Raw genomic sequence first — 22,438 nt, forward strand, 5'->3', positions numbered from 1 at the left:
TCGGCTGTGTGGTTGATAATGAAGAAGAAAGCTGCGGACTGCAGGAAGGTATCAATGTACTGCTCAGGTGGACAGAACAGTAGCAAATAGAATAAAATCCGGATAAGTGTGAGGTAATGCATTTGGGGAGAGCTAACCAGGCAAGGGAATACACATTAAATGGTACAACACTGAAAAGTGTAGTGGAACAAAGGGACCTTGGAGTGCAGGTCCACAGATCCCTGAAGGTAGCAGGCCAGGTAGATAAGGTGGTTAAGAAGGCATATGGAATACTCGCCTTTATTAGTCGATGAATGGAATGCAAGCGCAAGGAGGTTATGCTTGAACTGTATAAAACATAGTTAGAGCCACAGCTGGGGTACTGTGTGCAGTTCTGGTCACCACGTTACAGGAAAGATGTGCTTGCACTGGAAAGGGTGCAGAGAAGATTTACAAGAATGTTGCTTGGGCTGGAGAATTTTGGCTAAGAGGAAAGGTTGGAGATGCTGGGTCTATTTTCTTTGGAACAGAGGAGGCTAAGGAGATCTGATTGATGTGTATAAAATTATGAGGGATAGAGTAGATAGGAAGGACCTGTTTTCCTTGGCGGGGCGGTCAACAACTAGGGGGCTTAGATTTAAAATAATTTGGGGGAGATTTAGAGGAGATATGAGGGGAAATTTCCTCACCCAGAGGGTGGTGGGTGTCTGGAACTCACAACCTGAACGAGTGGTAGAGGCAGAAACCCTCACCACATTTTAAAAAAAAAAATGCTTGGATGCACACTTGAAGTGCTGTAACCTATAGGGCTACGGACCAAGAGCTAGAAAGTGGGATTAGGCTGGATAGCTTTTGGTCGACCGGCGCGGGCGCGGACACGATGGGCCGAAATGGCCTCCTTCTGTGCTGTAAATTTCTATAATTTCATGATTCTATACCATTTGCTTTCTTGCTTGCTGTACCTGCATGTTAACATTCAGTGATTTGTGTACAAGGACACCCATCTCCCTCTGAACACCAACATTTTCCAAACTCTCTCCATTTAAAAAATGCTCTGCTTTTCTATTTTTCTTAGCAAAGTGGATAACTTCACATTTCTCCACATTATATTCCATTTGCCATGTTCTTGCCCATTCACTTCACCTGCCTATATCCCCTTGAAGCCTCTACATCCTCCTCACAACATACTTTCCTACCTAGCTTTGTATCATCAGGAAACTTGGATATATTACATTTGGTCCCCTTATCCAAATCATTAATATAGATTGTGAATAGCCGATCATTGCAGCACCCCACTTGTTACAGCCTGTCAACCTGAAAATGACCTTAATTTTCCTACTGTTTTCTGCCCATTAACCAATCCTCAATCCATGCTAGTATACTACTCCCAATCTCATGAGCCCTAATTTTATTTTAAGTCTTATTTAGTTTCATATTGTTACATTTCAGTATTTTTTTACAATATTTACAAAAATGCCCTCTCTTTCATTCGTGTATCTCCCCATTACATTTGTATCCCAACAAAAACGGTGTTGCACCACTTCCTGCCATTTGGCATGCTGCCTCATTGTCAATAGTAAGGAAGTGCACAATGGTGGCCGTGCGTTACTTATCAGTGATGCCTGTTTTCCTCCTTTCAGGTGGATCCTAGTGCTTTGAGAGGCATCTTGAATCAGTGCTTTGATAGGCACCTGAATCAATGTGTTTCGGTAAAGAAAATATAAGGAAATAATTTGTAGGTGAACCTTGTTGCCAGTTTTCCCCCCATCTCTTCTGAAGATGCTGATTCTTACTGGGGAACTGGACATTGTCCAGTGCCTTACCCAAGTGCCTTTCTTCAGGCATGAGCTCTACCAGTGATTGTGAAGAAATTGTTTAACTGCATGAGCCCACTTCTGTTATTGGACATTGAGACACATACTTTCCAACAAGGGTCACTGGATAATGGTCAGGAGAAGGAATTTTGCTAGTTTTTCTTTTATTTTACCTCTCCCTCCTGAGCCAAGGAACCGCAAAGCCAATTGATCTTGCCGGGATCAGCTGGCTCAGTATAGACATAGAATTGAACTCTGGAGTCAGGACCTTCCAGTCTGTGTTGCTCTGTACAATCCCAGATGATGCTTCACTCATAAGGCCACTGGGGGAGCTTGGCCTAATCTTAACTATACTTCATGACTGCATCCAACTTGTTCAGATTGCTTGCGTGGGTATCATTTAGTGTTGTAGGGTTAAAGGAACTGCATCATTTTTGTTTTTTTAATAGGTTGTTTTGAAGGAGATTTGAAATTGAAAATGGTGCTCCCCCTTTCTTCCTTCTAGCCAAAAGAAATTACCTGGTGCCCCTCGCGAGTCTTCCCTCCGGTGAGAGCATGCATGTTTTCTTCCCATCTTACTGCTGTGACATTCCTAGCTGATCCAAGTGCAGGAGGGGGCTTGCCTCGTGGGACATTCATCTACGCCACGTCACAGATACCTGTGCAGGTAGGAGTCTGGCGGCAAGTGAACAAAAGAGGCATGAGATTCACGCAATAAATTTTGTTGCAGTAACTACAAACCACCTCTTGCTCTAAATCAGCAAGCTGGCAAAAGTTTTATTGTCCAATTAGTGGAATGGGGGAGGAGAAAATGAATGAGATGGCTGAAAGCTGTTGACTCATTTGGGGCAAGTGACTTTGAATCGACAGCCTGGGAAGAGAGAGGAAAAATGAATGGAAATAAAAAAAACAAGTGCTGTCCATTTATTGCAGACCAATCAACTTCTAAAAGAGAAAGGCTGTTTAATATATTGGGTGGGGCCTTTGTCAGAACTCAACCTCTGTTCCGATGATGAGTCCCACCTGAATGTTAACCTTTCTTTTTCAGATGTTGACTGACCTGCTGTGAGCTACTAGCATTTTCTGTTATTTCAGGCATCCACAAGACTTGAACCTGTGCTGTTCTGGTGACAAGGCAAGTGGTCCCCACTTGAGAATTGCTCCAAGTTTCTCTGCAAACTGGTACCATTCCCCATATTTTGAAAATGTTGTAGTCAGTCAGTCTACTGGCAGCCAGGCAAGCTAACTGCTCCTGCCATCCACCTGTCATCTTTGTATTATTCCACCAAAGGCTGGTAAAGATGACTTATAAGTACCGTATTGTAAGGCATTCAAAGCATCCATTCTTAAGGAATCTGGGACCTAAAGAGAAAGTAAAGTTGTTTCCTTAATTTAAAACCATACTTTACATTTGTCCTTCAGACGTTCAGACTCTTTTATTAGTATATAAATGGATAGTTGAACTGTATAAACTGTCTTTAGGACACTATTTGATTTCACTTTTAAAATGCTTTCACATTTTATGTTGTAATTAACAGTGAAGTGTTTTGGTTTTAAGTGCCACTTTTTCCAAGTATATATTCATGTTGCCACCTTTTATATTAAAACAAATGTACTTGCAGTATGCATTGCTCACTACTTAACTGTTAAATACTGTTAACTAGTCAGATACTTATGGTTGATGCTGTTTGTGTATTCTAAGGCTCCATCATTTTATTGGGAGTTGGAGATTGTTTCCTATGGAGACATGGATGATGATAGTGGCCCCATAGTGTCTTTCGGATTTGCTACAGAAGCTGAAAAAAGGGATGGAGCTTGGACAAATCCAGTTGGAACCTGCCTCTTCCACAAGTATGTGCCTATAATGTGCCAGCTCACAGCTAGTGTTCAAAAACCCAGGAGGGGGTGCTTTAACTGCAATTTAGTTTTACTTATCATCCCATAAGGATAAGCATAGTCTTCATTTGTCCCAAACATCAGGCCATTGCCAGTGATTTCGAAACAAATGGGCCATTTTTATGTAAGTTTTGTTTCACGTTGGACATGCTTTATTTCCATTGGTAGGTAAATTGAAGATAGTTAGTTATGGTCTGAAGATAAGCACTAGCTATATAAAAGAAGGTTGGAAGAAACAATTTTCATATGAAGAGTTACTAGATGTGCAGTGCTCTGCCATAAGTGATCAATGCTAAATTGATTAGAACACTCAAAGGTACTGGATGATTACTTAAAGAATATAAAAAAGTATGGGATGAATGCAGGAAAATTGGATTAGCTTCAGGAGAGAGCAGAAAATATGGATTTTGTAAAAGTCCTTCCCTACCCAGAGGTGGGTCAAACATTCTCCTCCTGTGCTTAAAATGTCTCTTTCAATACAGTATTTCATCAATTTTCAGTAAACCTCTTTCTGTTTTCCTTTCAACCCCCTTGCCCCATCCATGCCACATTCTCTTTCCTGTTAAGGTTAAGGTGGGTAGTTGACGTATTCATTGGCATTTATCAACAAACCCTCAAGCCAACTGCTGGAAAGAATGAAGAAGCGTGGTGGTGACTCACTAATTTATTGGAAAAAAAAAATGTTAACTTGGCTTCTGCTTGATGCTTTCTCCTAATGCTGACATCCTGAACTTGTCACATCGGAGAATCTTGGGGCCGCATTTGCTTTATTTTTGTGGGTTGAGTCAATGCGTTGGCACGTCATTGTGCTGTACTCCTGTATTGCACTTTAGCAAGACAAATAGGCAGGCAGAACTGATGCTCGTAGCACAGCAAAAAATGCAGCTGTTTCAGTGTATTTCTTTCTCTCTGCAGTAATGGGAGAGCAGTGCATTACAATGGATCCAGTCTGTTGCAGTGGAAGAGTGTTCGCTTAGATGTCACCCTGTCACCTGGTAAATGGCAACAGTTTTGTGTGGATCTTTTAATTGCAGCTGTTGGTGTCATATGTTTCAAAATATCGCTTACATTTATCACATTTCGTCAAATCACTCAGGATTTCATCAATTTTCCCTCAGCTTCTGTACATTACTATGTTTGCAAGTTCTTCCCCTCAGCCCCTGCCCAGTATAATTTTATAACTTAAGTTTAAAAAAAAATAAGTAGTTGCTTCAATATGCTAATGAATCACGGTCTGCATTAATAAGACACCTGAGTTTGGTTTTTATAATAGCAGCTCAAACCCTTCAAAAGTTACAATCTTGTCATCCAGATAATGATCTTAAACCCCTCGTTGTTATGATTTCTGAGATTATCTGAATCCTCACCTCCGTTGTCCAGCTGGGTGGGACTGCCTTGTTCCATTCCTATCTACCCAGTCGTAGCCAGAGAATCGCATGCAATGGCTTCTCTTCCTGCTCCCGCACTGTTAACTCTGGAGTCACCCAACAATCTATCTTTGGCCCCCTCCTATTTCTCATCTACATGCTGCCCCTCGGCGACATCATGCGAAAGTACAGTGTCAGGTTCCACATGTACACTGATGACACCCAGCTCTACCTCACCACTACCTCTCTCGACCCTGCCACTGCCTTTGGATTTATCATGCTCCATGTCCAACATTAGATGAGCAGAAATATTGTCCAATTAAATTTTGGGAAGACCATAGCCATTGTCTTCGGTCCCCCGCCACAAACTCCATTCCCTAGCCATCCCTCTGCCTAGCCATTCTGGAGGCTGAACCACACTGATCGCAACCTTAGCATCCTATTTGATCCTAAGATGAGCTTCTGATCCCATATCCACTCCATCACAAAGACTGCCTACTTCAATCTCTCTAACATCGCCCCTGTGCGCCACTGCCTCAGCTCACCTGCTGCTGAAACCCTCATCCATGCCTTTGTTAACTTTAGCGTTGACTATTCTAATTCTCTCCTGTCCGGCCTCCCATAAACGTGAGCTTATCTCTGCTGCTCGTATCCCAACTCACACCAAGTCCCGTTCATCCATCAACCCAGTGTTCGCTGATCTATGTTGACACCAGTTCTAGCAACGCCTCTATTTTAAAATTCTCATCCTTGTTTTCAAATCCGTCCATAGCCTCACCCCTCTATCTCTGTAACCTCCTGCCCTACATTCCTCCGAGATCTCTCCACTACTTCGATTCTGGCCTCTTGCGTATCCCCGATTTTCATCACTCCACCATTGGCGTTCGTGCCTTCAGCTGCCTAGGTCCTAAGTTTGGAAATTTCCTCCCTAAACCTCTTCGCCTTTCTAGCTCTCTCCCCCTTTAAGATGCTCCTTAAAGCCTACCTCTTTTGCCAAGCTTTTGGTCACCTGTCCTAATGTGGCTCGGTGTCAAATTTTGTTTGATAATCGCTTCAGTGAAGCGCCTCGGGACATTTTACTACATTAAAGGTGCTATAAAAATGCAGGTTATTCTATTACCCAAGAGTATACTGTAACACACATTATCATCCTGAAATTTACTAGACCAGTGAATTAATTCATTTAACTGTCACGGAACAAAAAACAACCACGAAATTACTTGTCTAGAAATTTACACGTACAGTCCTACTCACTTATCTCAAGCCCATTTATGTCAACAACAAGGTTGAGTCTCAGTCCCTACCGGCACATTTAATCAAAAAACTTGCCCTTTATGTCGACGCCAACATGAACTCTGGCCCGTTTAAGTCGACACTTTCTTTTTTAAGTCCCTAACCATAGTAAAAGCTTATGTCGCAAACTGCAAATGTTGACCTGGACTTTCATCCCCCAGTGAGAAGTTCAATGCACAACCTGGAGCGGCAAACTCTTTCATCCTCTGGTGTGCCGTTTGATTGACTCCTGCAAATGCTACTAAGAGAACTCTATCCCTCCAAAAGTCAATTAGCGAAAAATTAAGTAGTCTGATTTTTATTTATTAAAGCCTAGTTAGGTTTTCAAATTATTATCGCACTTTCCTGATCTAGTGCGATTTCCTGGCACTCAACCTGTAACCGCAAACTGTCTGGTCAGTTTCACGTCAATATGAAGGGAACTGCTTCTGTTAACAAACTACTTATGTTGATAAAATTGGAATGACCCATGAAATATTGATGTAAGTGGGTTGGACTGTATCTAGTTTTGAGCAGGGTGGGGTTTTGTGGATTAAATGCAGAAAACATTTTTTTTTAAATCATCCTTTCTCTGGTAACTAATGTGAAGTCCTGTATTCAGTATTCCTGTAATAATCTTTGGTTGCTTGTATCAGTGAGATTTAAAAGTGACCAATCAAGAATAATAGTGTTCGTCAGCAGGGTGGCGAGATAGTTTGCATCTGCACTTCCAAGCTGATCCATCTCCAAAGAAGCTATCAGACTCGTATTTATTTCCAGTTTATAAAAACTCCCTTTCTCTCAATTCCCGCACCTCACAACCGCATGTTTCATATATCTAGGTGAACGTCCTCAAAACATTCTGTACAATTAATTAGACCCATGTTTCGTTGTAACTAGTTTTTTTAATATCAACAGTTGGCATTTTTTGTTGGTTTTCTCGTTTCCTTTTTAACCCTACTCTTGTGAAGACATTGCTTTGCTGGATGGTGATCTTGCAGCTGCTAGCAGCGCTTCAGTACTATACCCAAGTGGCCATTCTTCATTTTGGAACTTGGAATGTAAGTGTTTCCAGGTTAGTCAACTATGTAGAGTATCAAAGTCAAGTGCAATCACTTTCTCAGCTAGTGTGACTACATGGGCACTTTCCTGCATACATATCTAGACAATCAGGAGTGGAAATCATGGCTGTTTTGCTGCCCTGATATCGAAACAGTTAGCTGTAACTCAGATATGCAAACCTCCTGCTCCATTTGGCGGTTTTTCACCAGTTAAACTGACTCAGCCATAAGTGGAGCTGCAACCATCTTCACATTTTATTAAATACCATTAAATGCATTGATTAAAACAGTTGCACAATATATATTTTTTTCATGCTTGATTTAATTTCCTCCTGCTCTAGGTGATGTAGCAGGAATTGGCTGGGAGAGAAGTGACGGAACCCCTCCACCACCGGGGCAGCCATCAAAGGGCAAGGTGTATTTCACATATTGCGGGCAGCGACTGAGCCCTTTTTTGGAGGATGTGTCTGGTGGAATGTGGCCAGTTGTTCACATTCAGAAAAAGGTAATTTCTTTGTTTCATTTATCACTCGTTTTTAGGCTGATCATTTGCGGCACATAAGCCAGATGGTGAGTTGAGGGTTCGTCTTGTTGATTCCTCTCTCGAAGATGAACTGAGATCGGCAAACTGTATTTTACCTTGAAGCTCTAATGGCCCAAAACATGATCTTGCTACTCTACCATATGTTTTTATGGAAATTGAACTACCAGCAGAGAGATCCTTACAACCATATAACCATTCAGGAATATTGGCGCTGCAGTTTGCAGCGAAAGCAGCATGTAGTAATAGCTCACCCCTAACATGGAGTACACAGCAACTGCACGGGGTACTAGTCAGTCTTGCAGTTTTTAAATGATGAATGCTTGTTATATTAGACTAAATTGTTCAGATAATTTTGTGTGTGTGTGTAATTGGTGCATGTTGAAAGTTAGTACAGGCTGTATTGTGGGTGGGTTGAGGTTGCAGTAACCTATTTTGCTTTGAAGCCATAAGACTAACCAAGCCACTGTTGTCTATTTAACTTTGCTGCGGTCTAGAGAATCTCTTGGAATGGGGCTGCCCATTAATACTGGCTGTTCTGTGTCATAGATCTGCTGTGATATGTAATCACTTGAACAGCTTACGACTGTTCTTACAAAACTGCACGGCTACAACAATCTGATCCTTTTGCTGTCGAGATTTGTGAAGGCGATATTGTGCTTTCATTTATTTGCATTGTCTTCACTGGATCTTTGTTGACTACATTACCAAAAAAGTAAAATGAAGGTTACAATATTTTGTTTGTGGAACAGTGTTAATATTTTAAACCAGTGCCGAGATATTTTTTTACTTTTTCTTCAAAGATGCTTGTTGCTGATTTGAAGAGGGAGAATGAAGGATACGGCACGTGTAAGAGACATGCTGATCTTGTAATGCATCACTTTATGCACAATTTATGTGTGTTTAGATAATTGCGAGTAGTGTTAATCCCTTACTGAGGGAGTACTGCGCTTTCAGAGGTCCCGTCTTTTGGATGAAATGTTAAACCCGCCCCTCGGGTAAACTTAAAAGATCACATGGCACTATTTCGAAGAAGAGCAGGAATGTTCTCCCTTGTCTCTTGGTCAATATTTATCCCTCACCACTAAAAACAGATTGTCTAGTCATTATCACAATGCTGTTTGTGGGACCTTGCTGTGTGCAAATTGGCTGCAGCGTTTCCTCCACTACAATTAGAAACCGAAAATACTCAGCAGATCAGGCAGCATCTGTGGAGAGAGAAACAAAAGTTTCAGGTCGGTGACCTTTCATCAGAACCTTCTGGAAAGGTAAACCAGAAGAAGGACGCCACCTCCATGGGGTATGCTTCGCCAAAAAAAATGAACTAGTTGGGCGACTCAGGCTCCCCTTGCTGAAGAACTCCTCCCAGAGTTGCAATGCGGATTCCTCCAACTAAGGGGCACAATGGACATGATCTTCACCATGTGTCAAATTCAAGAAAAATGCAGGGAGCAGCACCAGCCTCTGTACATGGCCTACTTTGACCTCATAAAGGCCTTCGACACTGTCATCCGGGAGGGATTATGGAGTGTCTTCCTCAAATTCGGCTGCCCTCAGATTCGTCACGATCCTCCGCCTGCTTCACAATGACATGCAAGCTGTGATCCTGACCAACGGATCCACCACAGACCCAATATACTTGCTGACCAAGGTCAAGCAGGGCTGTGTCATCGCACCAACGCTCTTCTCGATCTTCCTTGCTGCAATGCTCCTTCTCGACCTCAATAAGCTCCCCGCTGGACTGGAGTTAATCTACAGAACAAACAGGAAACTGTTCAACCTCTGTCGCCTCCAGTCCAGATCCAAGGTCGTCCCATCCTCTGTCATTGAATGACAGCATGCGGAGACACGAGCGTTTGCGCCCACTGAGGTCGACCTCCAAACCATGGTCGACACCTTCATTGAAGCGTACGTGAGTATGGGCCTTATACTAAACATCCGTAAGACAAAGGTTCTCTATCAATCTGTCCCTGTCACGCACTACTGCCCCGATTATCAAGATCCATGGTGAGGCCTTGGACAACGTGGACCATTTTCCATACCTCTGGAGTCGACTGTCAACAAGGGTAGACTTTGATGACGAAGTCCAACACCACCTTCAGTGTTCCAGTGCAGCCTTCGGTCGCCTGAGGAAGAGGCCAGGACCTCAAACCCGGCACCATGCTCATGGTCTACAGAGCAGTACTGATACCTGCCCTCCTATATGCTTCAGAGACATGAACTATATACAGCAGGCACCTCAAAGCACTGGTGAAGTGCCAGCAACGCTGCCTCTGCAAGATCCTGCAAATTCATTGGCAGGATAGGCACACCAACGTCTGTGTTCTTGCTCAGGACAGCATCGAAGCATTGACCACGCTCGATCGACTCTGATGGACAGGCCACATCGTCCGCATGCCCAATACTATACTCCCAAAACAAGCGCTCTACTCAGAGCTCCGTCACGGCAAGCGAGGTGGGCAGAGGAAACACGTTAAGGACATCCTCAAAGCCTCCTTGGAAAAAGTGCAACATCCCCACCAACACCTGGGAATCCCTGGCCCAAGACCGTTCAAAGTGGAGGAGAAGCATCCGGGAAGGCGCCAAACACCTCGAGTGTCTTCGCCAGGAGCAAGCGCAACAGCGGAAGGAGCGTACGACGAACCAAGCACCCCAACCACCCGTCCCTTCAACCACCATCTGCCCCACCTGTGACAGAGACTGTAGTTCACGCATTGGACTCATCAGTCACCTGAGAACTTGTGTTAGTGTGGAAAGCAAGTCATCCTCTACTCCGAGGGACTGCCTAAGAGAAGACGACAACATTAACTACACTTCAAAAATACTCCATTAGCTTTAGATGTCCTGAAGTTGTAAAAGGTGCTATGAAAATGCCAGTCTTTTTTCTTGCTTTTAAATTCAGAATATGGAACAATTAAAAGTGAAGAGGATATTTGGAGGTATTCTGATGTCAGTCTCTTTGGATTCCATGGTGGAGGACCCCACACTTTCCCAAATGAGCCCATATCAAGAGAAAAAAAATAATCTCTCTTTTCCATCGTTTTATCTCGTTATTTCTAATCATAGAGCAAAGTTTTGAACACTCAAATGCTTGTTTCCATCTGCTTGTTTTTAATAGAATACCAAAGTCCGTGCCAACTTTGGATGTCGTCCTTTTGCTTATGCAGAGGGTCAGGCACACCGGAATGCAGCCGACCTATGCGTTGATCTAGCCGAGGAAATCAGTGCCAACTTCGAGGCTTTGCCGTTCGCCATGGCCTCTGACAGCGACAATGACGCTGGTGCTAGTGTGGCGTCAGATACTGGGTCCCATGGACCACCCTGTCGAATTGCAGCAACTGCTGCAGCACAACAGCGTAAGCAATTCCCATTTAAAGATATTTGACTGCATGTTCGTGCTACATTATTGGTTTTTTTCTATCCTCTACTCTAGATTTTTTGGCTTCACTATTTTAGACTATTCACATAGGTGAGTCCCAGTTCCCTATGACCTAGAGACTAGGGAAGCTTTTAATGATGTGCCCAAGATAACATACAGAAAACCAATTTTCTAATTACTTTTGTTGCCCAAATTATTCTGTGTCTCTCCCATCTCTGAAAAGTGGCAGGGCATCATATCAGATCTTTTTTTCTCGTTTTGACTATCAAGTGAATGTCCTGGCCAATATTAAACGAATATCACTAAAACAGATTATCACATAGCTGTTTGTGGGAGCTTGCTGTGCGCAAATTGGCTTCCGCATTCCCTACATTACAACAGTGACTGCACTTCAAAATTACAAAATTGGCTGTCATCATCATCATAGGCAGTCCCTCGGAATCGAGGAAGACTTGCTTCCACTCCTGAAGTAAGTTCTTTGGTGGCTGAACAGTCCAATACAAGAGCCACAGACTCTGTCACAGGTGGGACAGATAGTCATTGAGGGTAAGGGAGGGTGGGACTGGTTTGCTGCCGGTTCTTTCCGCTGCCTGCGCTTGATTTCTGCATGTTCTCAGCGATGAGACTCGAGGTGCTCAGCGCCCTCTCGGATGTACTTCCTCCACTTAGGGCGGTCTTTGGCCAGGGATTCCCAGGTGTCAGTTGCACTTTATCAGGGAGGCTTTGATGGTGTCCTTGTAGCATTTCCGCTGCCCACGTTTGGCTCATTTGCCGTGAAGGAGCTCCGAGTACATCACTTGCTTTGGGAGTCTTGTGCCTGGCATGCGAACTTTGTGGCCTGCCCAGCGGCGCTGATCAAGTGTGGTCAGTGCTTCAATGCTAGGGATTGGCCAGCCTCTGTCTTCGAGCTACAGTATGCGGACAATGCCTGCGTCTGCGCACATAGAGGCTGAACTCCAGAACATAGTTGACGTATTTACTGAGGCGTACAAAAACATAGGCATTACGCTAAACATCCGTAAGACAAAGGTCTTCCACCAGCCGGTCCTCACCAAATTGGCTGTAAAGCACTTTGGAATGCCCTGAGGTCATTAAAGGTGCTATATAAATGCAAGTTCTTTCTTAGCAGGTAAACAAATAAAAGTAATATAATGTATATTTACAGTCAAAATTATATTAGCTAATTCCTCAAAAGGAAAATAAAAACTTGCAATCACTATCCTAAATTACTGTTCTTTAGAATTAACATTTTTTTATACACAATAATTCCATTCTTTTATTTCTGACCATTGGGTGGACTATGCTGGTCTTTCTGAAATTGTGAAGGTTCCAAAGCAATTGTCTGATTTGAATAGTTGAAGTTAAACACCCTTAAGAATAGTGTCTGGGAATTCTTTGATTTTAAACTGACTGCTCAAACTAAAAAAAAAGTAGCTGCCAGTTCTACATGTAACTGAACTAAACACACAGCATTATTTATGTTTGAATTATGTGGCTTGATTCCTCCCAAGTTTGTAACCTTGCAGATGATGACAAAACCTAACATTTATATTGATTTAGGCTGGGGTAATTGGCCTCAATTACAATTGTTTTTTAAACTCTTGTGTATTGTGATTTGACAATAAGTCAAAACTTGATTTTTTAAAAAAAGCTTGTTTTTTGTCATGGTTCAGTTCCCCTCAGCACAGATGGAGTTCTGGGTGAATTATTTTCTTGGGGCATTAATATTTGTGACCTATTTGTTTTTAAAAGCTTGATTATAGCAGAAAAGGAAGACTAAGCTGGGTAAGGTGTTCCAAGTTTTGAGGTCCTAGGAAAGAATAAGTTAGGGTAAGAGGATGTGTGATGAGCCTTGTTTTCAATACATTGAAAATGCCGGGGGGGAGGTGAGGTGCGAAGAGCGTGGAGAGCAATGTATTTGTAGTAGGAAAGGAACAATTTAGAAGACCAGTGACCTTAAAATAGGTGAAGTGTTAGTTTGACCAGAGAGGGGCTGAAGGTGAGAGGGATTACCGAATTGATGACTGCCAGTGGACTAACATGGGTGGCATTTGGGATCAAAAATGTTGTAAGTTCTTCAGGAGGTCACTTGCTGGTAGGAAGATAGCATGAAATGTGCCTAATGTGACATCTCTCTTATTCCGTGGCAGAATATGACAGTGATGCCTCTTGCCATTACAAAGTGGAATTGAGCTATGAAAACTTTTTGATATCTGGTCCATGCTCTCATCCACCACCAGCAGCTGATGATGAAAGTGATGATGACGAAGATGATGACGTTCCAAGGGTATGAAGTTAACACACAATATTAGCTGGGTTTTTTTCATTTTCTTCGCATTGGAAGTATTCAGGTGTTGTTCGAGTCAGTTCTGTTCTCTTTCCCGCCTTCGCCCCTATCCCTAACCGAGAGGAAATCTCAACATCGGTTCAGAGTTTATAAGCAATGGGACGAAAGTTGCTGCAATGGTAATATGGCTGATGAGCACCATATGTTACTGTTGTGTTCCTTGATCCTCCAGTGGTGAATTGATGCCACAATTTGCTGGGAACTGATTAGAATACGCCACGGGTAGTGATAACTCTAAAGAGGCACGGCCAATTAATTGATCCCACAGCCAAAGTGAAGGTGCAGAAGATAAAACACCTTTGTTGGTTTATTTAACAACAACTAGCAGATTTATAGAAGACGATTAAAATTCTGGTTAAGATGTCATGTTGGGCTATGAAGATTGTTTTTCTAACTGTACTCCATTTCATTTTTTCCACTTTAATAATTGATAAGTGCCCGCGTTTTAATCGCGTATTACATCACCTGAGACAGTCATTTTGAATATGTAAAGCATGGAGGGATTCTGATTTTCTGCATATGCAGATGCAAGATCATTGCAACATTAAGCAGGCAGTTCACAGTCTTAGCATTTTCTTCACACCCTTTCTTAGTCGAAGCCCTAATCCATATGCAGTGCATGTATTTGCAATCAAGACAATTAACATACAGTTACAGTCGAGATTAGTAAACTCTCCATGCGTCGCCTTGGGACTCTCACTTGCCAATGACAGTAGCCTTGTCCTATTGGAATCTGCCTGCTCCTACATTAAATTGCGTTATTTCTCATTCTTGTCATTTTTACATTGTTAAAATTAGAACAGTTGTGTAACCGGTACATTAATTTACATATTTTTTTTCTCTTGGTACAACCCTAAAAGAACTGCTTCCTCCAAATACAAGTCCATAAATCACACCTCTGCTAGGTCCATTATTTATCAGTCTTAATTGGCAGCTCCGTGAAGAATGGCTTAAATACAGCAAATTTGCAATCGCCATTGATTTTAATGGGGGCAGGACTATTATAAATTATCACCTAGCCATTTTCGGCAAAGATAATGGGTGTATGGTACAAAAGTACACACAAATTATGGTACACTTGCCATAATTTGTTGGAATTTCTGCACGATAATAATGGCATACGCCGTAGATATAGCACATGTGTTCTGTCAGTTCAGGCCCATCATAAATGCAAATCCCACTGATTAGCGTTTGTAATGTAACAATCCATAAAGAACCAGAATACACTGTGAAATGCATCTTTTACTCAATTTTTTCATGTGATCTAACCGTAATAGATTATGAAGACCTGTGACATGGAATTTATATCTTACTTTATCATTTATGATTTATTCGACCAGCCCACTCATAGAATGTAAATTCTGTCTTGTGTGTTTCCATACAAGTTGTTCTCCCCGGGAAAAAAAACTTGACAAAGAAAAACCATTTAGCAAATTTTAATTAAAGCAGTAGTGATTGAAGTATTTTTGTTTAACTTCATTTTCCACTCCCGTTGATTGTAGGATACTGTTTGGCAAACTGCCGGTGCTTGGTTTCTGTGATTTCTTACATTGTCCTTTCACAGGAGGATCATTATGCACTTTTAGTCAAAGCCTGGGAAACCAAGGTCTTCCCTACGATTCGCAGACGATTCCGGAATGAAGCAGAAAGAAAATCTGGATTAGATCAGATAAAGGGCGCACTACAGCTTGGTAGGTTCTAAGCAATCTTGTGTGATGAATGAATAACCGTAGCAGATTGTTAAAAAGGAAGTGTATTCTGTTGAATTGCTACGTGCTCCTATTTTGAAGGTATATTGGGTTTCTCCATTCTTTTTTGTTTTGTACTGTTTGTCATTAGCAGTCCTGGGAGCAATCATTTTGTGTAAAATTGCCTTTTCCATGACGGCATGTAGTTCTTCTCCATTGACAATAATTGACTATAAAAAGAGAGAGTTGCAGTTAATGTTGCTGAGCACTTCATTGTATATAGATCGCCTGCTCACAGCTGTCTGTGGTCAGCAGGTTTAAAGGAACATAGGGCAACTGAGTGTAGCCATCAAATTTCTGAAACATATTTGGATTTATTTAGCACTGTATTACACAACTCAGAAGCGCCTCAAAGGACTTTGCATACAATTATTGGAGCGCTGTGGCCATTTTTCTCTCAGGAACCCGCAAACTGTAATAAGAAATGCCCAATTAATCTGTTTTTGGTGGTACTGTATTGCTGGAAGGAGCAGTACTGGCTAGGATACCAGGAGAAGTCCCTGCTCCTCACCTAAACAACCAGCACTGCAAGACAAGACCTCACGTCTCCTCTAAAGGGCGTTATGACAAAAATGAAACCACTTTATACCCTGTATTGTTATTTACTATTTTTCTTTGTCATGAAGTTAAAATACAAATTCATTCTCTGAAAATAGCTCAATATTTATGTGCAGTCGCTCCAGAACAAATGTAATGTTCGTGATAGATATCTGAGGGAGGGGCCAAGGCATTAATTTCAAACACAAGAGTCCTATTGGTTTTGTTTGAATATATATTAGATTATCAGCTCAATTTGAATTTGAGATATATACTTAAATTTTGTTCTGGCCAGAATTCTGAAAGTTTATCTCATGCTGTTTTGCTTAAGTAGTCCGCCTAAAAACAGGATGGATAGATTAGCTAGAGAGACTCTGTCAGCAGTGAGCTGTTACGTAAGATTAACTCAGCAACCTTGTACCTGATCCATTTCTGCTTGAAGTACAGTGCAGCCGATAGGATTATTATTTTCTATCTTCCCAGGAGGGATAGTTAAGTCTGTAATTACTGTAAAGCTGCAGTGTGTTATTGAAACTGTTCACTTAACTATTTACAATTAAATCCGTTGGCCATTTTATAGCATAAACTATGGTCCAGTTAATACCGCTAACTTCCATAGTTGAGGAGAATCACGAGGACGTGATATAATCAATAAGCTGAAATACAATACTACGGGGTTTTTTGTTTGACCCCTGGGCTCGCTTCAAATGAGCTAGGTACTGGTCAGGTAAAACCCTCACCTGGTTCGTAGGGAGCCAGGGATTTGCCTACAGGAGTTGTCCGAGATGCTGGACCCAAGGAAAATATCGAAGTAAAAAATGAAAAGTTTAATAAAGGTGGCAACATAGGGTTATCAACCTTTTAAATTTAAAGTTGAGCAGTCGCAAACAGCAGAGGACTTAAAGACAGAGTTAGAATTATCCTTGTTTGGCTGCAGAGGAAAAAGCAAAAGGAACGTGCGTCAACCAGAAGTTCTAAATTCTGAAGAGGGGAAGGAACGCCACAAATTAAGGATGCATGAGGAAGGTTGCCAGTCCTGATTTCATAATTGCAAACATATGGGAAAGAAAAGGAGAGATGGTACAAATGTACTTGCATTTAGAAACTCCAATATCCCTCATTTTCAAGGCACTTAAAAAAAGAAACTCTAGCCATTTCCTCTGTTTGTGGGAGGATCCTGAAGAAAATAGCTGCCAAAAGTCTTGTATACCCAGTAAGGTCCATAGCAATCTCTTGGCACTGCCAGGTGACTGAATTGGTCCCTTCCATTTGGATTGTGTTCCTTAACTGAGCTTGTCAATCTCTTGATAAATGGGGTTCTATGCTTTATCTCTAATGAGGCATTGTGGAGTTGTGTAACCTCACTGGAGTTAAGACGATTACTTAGATGCCCATTCAATCTAATTGCCAGTAGGCCTGAGAATTATGTGCATCAATTTTTCTTTTATAGTATTCACTTTCCACAAATGCATTTCTGATATTGTTTCAGTCTTCGATGCCAATTGTAATGGTTTCATAATTCAGTAACAGACTGGTACACACACAGCCAGACAGTACTGAATTTTGAAGTGTCTCACTTAGCATTTAACACAAAATGTGAACTTGTATATAAGACCCATTTATTAATATGTAAATAGCTTTCTGGTAAATCTTAGTTTTGGAATGATAGGCACGTACAGGAGAACATTAAAGGCAAGATCTTTCCTTCAAGGTAACATTTTTTAAATCCCCTAACTATAGCAAAGGTATAATTGCATTGACATTATCCCTGTATACTTGTAATGATTGTTCAGGTACAACAGATAAGTAGTATTAAAATCTTCAAATGGATAATTGGTTTTAAATAGGTATGGTAGATATTGCTCGTCAGACTGTGGAGTTCCTGTATGAAGAGAATGGTGGCATACCCAGAGATCTCTACCTCCCAACCATTGAGGACATTAAAGATGAAGCCAATAAATTCACAACAGATAAAGTTCGAAAAGGTAATTTTTTTCCTGTAGTACCAAGTTTAATAGATTTGTTATGTAGTTTAATCCACTCTGCATTTCCCCTGATTGCACTGAAGCAGATAATTTACTTCTGAGGTAGGTTCTGTTCCCATTGCAGTCTGTCTGCTCATTCTGCCTACTGCAAGGTTATTCCCATGAAACACTTGGACCCTGTTTTATCAAACAGAATTGCTTTCAATAGCCAATGCACTGTCGGAGAGAATCTGGCAGCGATGCAGTCGGAGGCAACAAAATCATCCTCAATACATATAAAGGTAGTGTATAGCAGGGGCTAAGGTCCAGAGGCTGATGTTGGGTCCATCTGAGCATCAGTGGCCTGGACCAAGTGCCATTGTTGGCCTGTACAGACCTTCAGCTGTCTTTGGTTAACTTGGTTTTCAGAGGGTCCAGTGTCGTCCAGAGGCAATTGCATTTAATGTAAACCTGACCTCTCTTGAATGGTGAGAGGATTTGTTCTGGTACCAGTGTCATATAATAATGGTTTGTTCTGTCTGGCTACAGGCCTGACTGTGGTGATCCGGTATCCGGACAGTAATAATCTCAACAGCAGCACTGGTGGCACTGCTTTACCAAAATTTGCCATCCGAGGAATGATGAAAACTTTCGGCTTGAATGGAGTTGTTCTTGACGTTGATACGGTAGGTTTAAAAAAAAATGTTTCAGCTGAGAATTTCAATCACTTCATAGGTTATTAAATGCAGTGGCATGCAGAAACATGGTGTTGCATCTTTTTTGGGGGAGGAAGAAGAGGGCAGAAACAGAGGAAGTTCTAACTGGGGTGCCTGTCCTGCAACTGATATCAGTACCACTGAATTGGCAAAAGGCATGGTGTGGCTCAGTGCCTTCCTAGATGAGGAGATGTGGGATGCTGAGGAAAGGGAGAAAGTGGGAGCAGAAGTGCCCTTGTTGTATAGAAGGTCAAAGAATGCTCCACATCTGCAATCACTCGTTTCCTCTTCACCACTCCCAGTGATGCCAATCTTCATTGTCTGAAAATAAATTAAATGCATTGGAAATCAGGTTCAAGTGTCAACTGTTTCAGTTGTGAATCAGAAGACCTGTCTGATATGAAGCTGAACAGAGAAAGAAAGAAAATGACATTGTAATGTTGCAATTAGCCATTCTTGCCACCGGTGTGTTTAAGGACTGCACCAGTAATATCCAGTGGTCAAACCGATTCTTCACAACAGAATTTGGGATCTTCACTTTTTCCAGTTTTAGGAAAGCTCACTGTTTTGGGCAAGTCTAATGTGGAACAGCTGAGAAGAGCCCAATAAGTTTGGCTGTTTCTGTTTACCTGGAGTGTCAAACCTTTCCCTTGGAGTAGTATTGGGGCTACTATTTAGACCAGCTTTTCAATTACTTCAGACACTCAAAATGATCAGCTTATAGCACTGAAGAGAATGGGAAACCAAATCACATCCACTATACAGTATCCCTTGCTGGTTTTTCCCTGTAGTTGTACGCATGGCGAATATTCTGGAATCTTGTTTAATGTACATCCATTTGCCTGTTTGCACTCTTGTTGCTGTTTAATAAAACATTACCACTGCCTTTATTGTCCATGTAAAACACTGTCCGCTCATGCTTTCCAATTTAGGCAAATGAATTGGTTCAGGTGGAGACGTACTTGCGAAGCGAAGGTGTGCTGGTTCGTTATTGGTATCCAATTGACATGCTGGAGCGCCCTCCCACAGGATACAGACGCACAGCTGCTTATGGACTAGTCACCCTGGACAACACGAACATCCAGATTCATAGGCAAGTTATTTCAGAGTAAAGAGTCAATGATTGAAATGTAAAATGGAGTTTGAAGAACTGAATCCAATGTCCCCATCTGAGATTAGAGGTTATTCCACACAACGGTACCTGCGGCCACTGAATGCCCCTTGAAATTCTCGTTGAGACGAGTTGTTGGCTTCATTAAAGAGGAAATGTTCTAGGTTAAATCCAAGGAATGATGTGTACATACCCAACATAAATTAAAGTTTTGTTTTGTACCTGTGTATGGTTCCACGACAAACATTGAGCAATTTTAAAACCTATCAAATAGTCACCAGCACTGGAAGGAAGGAGTAGGTTTGTAGTTGTCTGTAATCAGACAATAAAGCCCTTATTCTATTGCTATCATCAACATTCGATTCAGTCTCCTAATGTAGCTCTTTCTTTCCCAGGACCTTTAAACTATAGCGCCATTATTAGGGTGACAATCCATCCTGTTTTTAACTCAGCAGTCCAGTATTTTTAAATAAAAATTGTTCAGTAAAAGTTTGCTTTCAATAGTGAGGCTCTTTTTCCCATGCGCATTTTAAATGCCCTGCACCTGTTCAGTTTTACACTCGGCAAAAAGCAGCCTTTGTTGTTGCCTCACTCGGTCTTCCTATCCTCCTGCAGTCAACAGGCTTTTAAAACTGAAAGTTGGTGCCATGTATCAATTAATAATTTAGTTTGACTTCTCAATTATTTTTAAAAATCTGTATGTTGAGCTTTGGTGCTTCACCTTAGTTTCTCAATTTAAAAAAAACAAGGTGTGCTGTAAAGGAATCGGTCCAGATATTTGCTCCTCTAAAGTGGAGATAGTTGGTGGTGATCTAGCAGCACAATGCTTTGTCTTTTAGCCACTTTTCACTCCTCCCCTCCTTTTTCTGAATTTGTTACAAGGGCACTGGGCACCGGCACCTCCAAGATCCTCTCCCAAGTGTCCATTGAGTATGGTCCTTGATGCAGGCTTTTCCATCACAGATTTTCTCAGCTGAGTCTGATCCTGTCCTTGCCCACTGCTAACAGATGCAGACATCCAGCAGAGAATCCTGAATAGCAATCAGGGGAGGGGACCCAACAGTATTTTTTTAATTCTTCCTTCCCTAACTCAGGGCTCCTAAAACCAATTGATGCTCCCTATTGTTGCCCTGGATGTTCAACCAACGTAACACCGATTGAAAGTTGAACCCGGCACCTTCCTGGTCTGTGGATCAATTACTCACTGCCAAAACCACTGAACTTTGAGTCAAGTCAGCTGTTAATACAGTTAAGATATACAGGGAAGAGAACAGGTCATGAGTAGATGCACACCATTCCTTGCCCATGGCCCTGCACTGAAGTTCAGTGTTGGTAGCAAGATAATCATTTCCTGAAGCAATGCTTGAGGTCTGATTGCTTTCAATGTCAAAAATTGAGTAATTCTTCCTTGCTTGTTTCCTTTATTGATGTCATCAGCGCTCACTGTTAAATACTTTTTTTTTTTAAAAAGTACAAGAACAGAAAACCAAGTGCTAGGTTGCTAACTTTTTTAAGTGATCCTAGTAAAGGTGAGAGTCTTGTGTATGTTCTGACACTTGAAATGTGACACAACCAAAAATGAATGGAACAGTTAGATTTTTCACGTCCTCTTTAAACAATTTTTTTTTTTAAGAGCAGCTACTTCTAAAATGGCTACATACATGCTCTGCAGTGCCCCTATAAAGATTTTTTTTAACCAAGATTTCTATTTGTGAAAATCACATCTTCAATGTTTGAAGCGTGAACTTGAGACTGTTTGACTTCCTGCCTTATTTGCCCCTCTTTCTGCTTCCCCTCTGGAAAAACTGATACACGCACTCTTGAAGGTTCACTGAAGACAGTGAGCAAAATGGGATAGATAGGAAATGCTGAGGTAAAGTGCCCAAATATGACATTTCCAAGCTCCAGTCTCTGAAATGTGATGTGAATGTGACTTGGATTGAAAGGACTACACTGTGAAAGTTGAAAGCATTTCTCCTTAATCCCTAAGCCTCCATTTCCCCATTAAGTAGTTGATAATTGAAAGGGAGGGGGTGTAATTTGTACAATAATTGAATAGGCTATTGTAAGGTCGTCTTCTCAATTGTTCCTGATTTTTTTTTCTCTAATTCCCCTTGTTGGTGTATTTTTACCTTTGTACTATTGCTTACAGAGAGTTGCTGCGCTGTGAGGCTTCTTTGGCCAGATTGTACTGCCGTATGGCATTGCTGAACATCTTCGCCCCTAAGTCTCCGCACACTTTTACTCGTCTATTCCATATCCCTGCAGTGCGTGACATCACGCTGGAGCATCTGCAGCTATTATCCAATCAACTTCTGGCCCCACCACTATCAGGTTGGTGACGACAAACTGAACTACTTGTACATTTTCAAGCAGTCTTGAAATAGCTGAGGCTAGATGTTCAGAATCCAGGTTTGCAAGTTGGGAAGGAACCAAACTTTCTTTCAGCTCTTAATTGTGAAAAATAGATATAAATTTTATAAACTGGGTCACCAGTGGCTTAATAGGGAAAATGCACTGTGTGGTTTGTCAGGGAGCCATACACGCTAGTAAAGTTTCAGGTTCACTGTCCAGTCAGTGCTGAGTTAGCTAATCTTAGCCAAGGGAGTGTTTGAAGCATTATAGGTATCCTCAGTGAGCAGGATGGAGGTTGGTTGTGGTCATACATCTTGCCAACACTCACTGTCTAGACTGACACATGATGAA

At 41.7% G+C, this 22,438-nt stretch overlaps 1 protein-coding gene across 1 annotated transcript in view; it reads left to right on the forward strand.

The window, feature by feature from the left end:
* Positions 1 to 22,438, forward strand: part of LOC139269009 (probable E3 ubiquitin-protein ligase HECTD4) — a 279,923-nt gene that overhangs the window by 217,176 nt on the left and 40,309 nt on the right. Inside the window, exons 46-56 of the mRNA XM_070887933.1 lie at positions 2,299 to 2,460; positions 3,496 to 3,644; positions 4,605 to 4,684; positions 7,731 to 7,894; positions 11,049 to 11,286; positions 13,460 to 13,596; positions 15,221 to 15,347; positions 17,789 to 17,926; positions 18,455 to 18,591; positions 19,554 to 19,718; positions 21,889 to 22,066. Of these exons, the coding sequence (XP_070744034.1) occupies positions 2,299 to 2,460; positions 3,496 to 3,644; positions 4,605 to 4,684; positions 7,731 to 7,894; positions 11,049 to 11,286; positions 13,460 to 13,596; positions 15,221 to 15,347; positions 17,789 to 17,926; positions 18,455 to 18,591; positions 19,554 to 19,718; positions 21,889 to 22,066 (1,675 nt within the window). The remainder of the gene's footprint in view (positions 1 to 2,298; positions 2,461 to 3,495; positions 3,645 to 4,604; positions 4,685 to 7,730; positions 7,895 to 11,048; positions 11,287 to 13,459; positions 13,597 to 15,220; positions 15,348 to 17,788; positions 17,927 to 18,454; positions 18,592 to 19,553; positions 19,719 to 21,888; positions 22,067 to 22,438) is intronic.

This window comes from Pristiophorus japonicus, chromosome 8 (genome assembly GCF_044704955.1).
Source record: "Pristiophorus japonicus isolate sPriJap1 chromosome 8, sPriJap1.hap1, whole genome shotgun sequence".
NCBI classification, from domain to species: Eukaryota; Metazoa; Chordata; class Chondrichthyes; family Pristiophoridae; genus Pristiophorus; species Pristiophorus japonicus.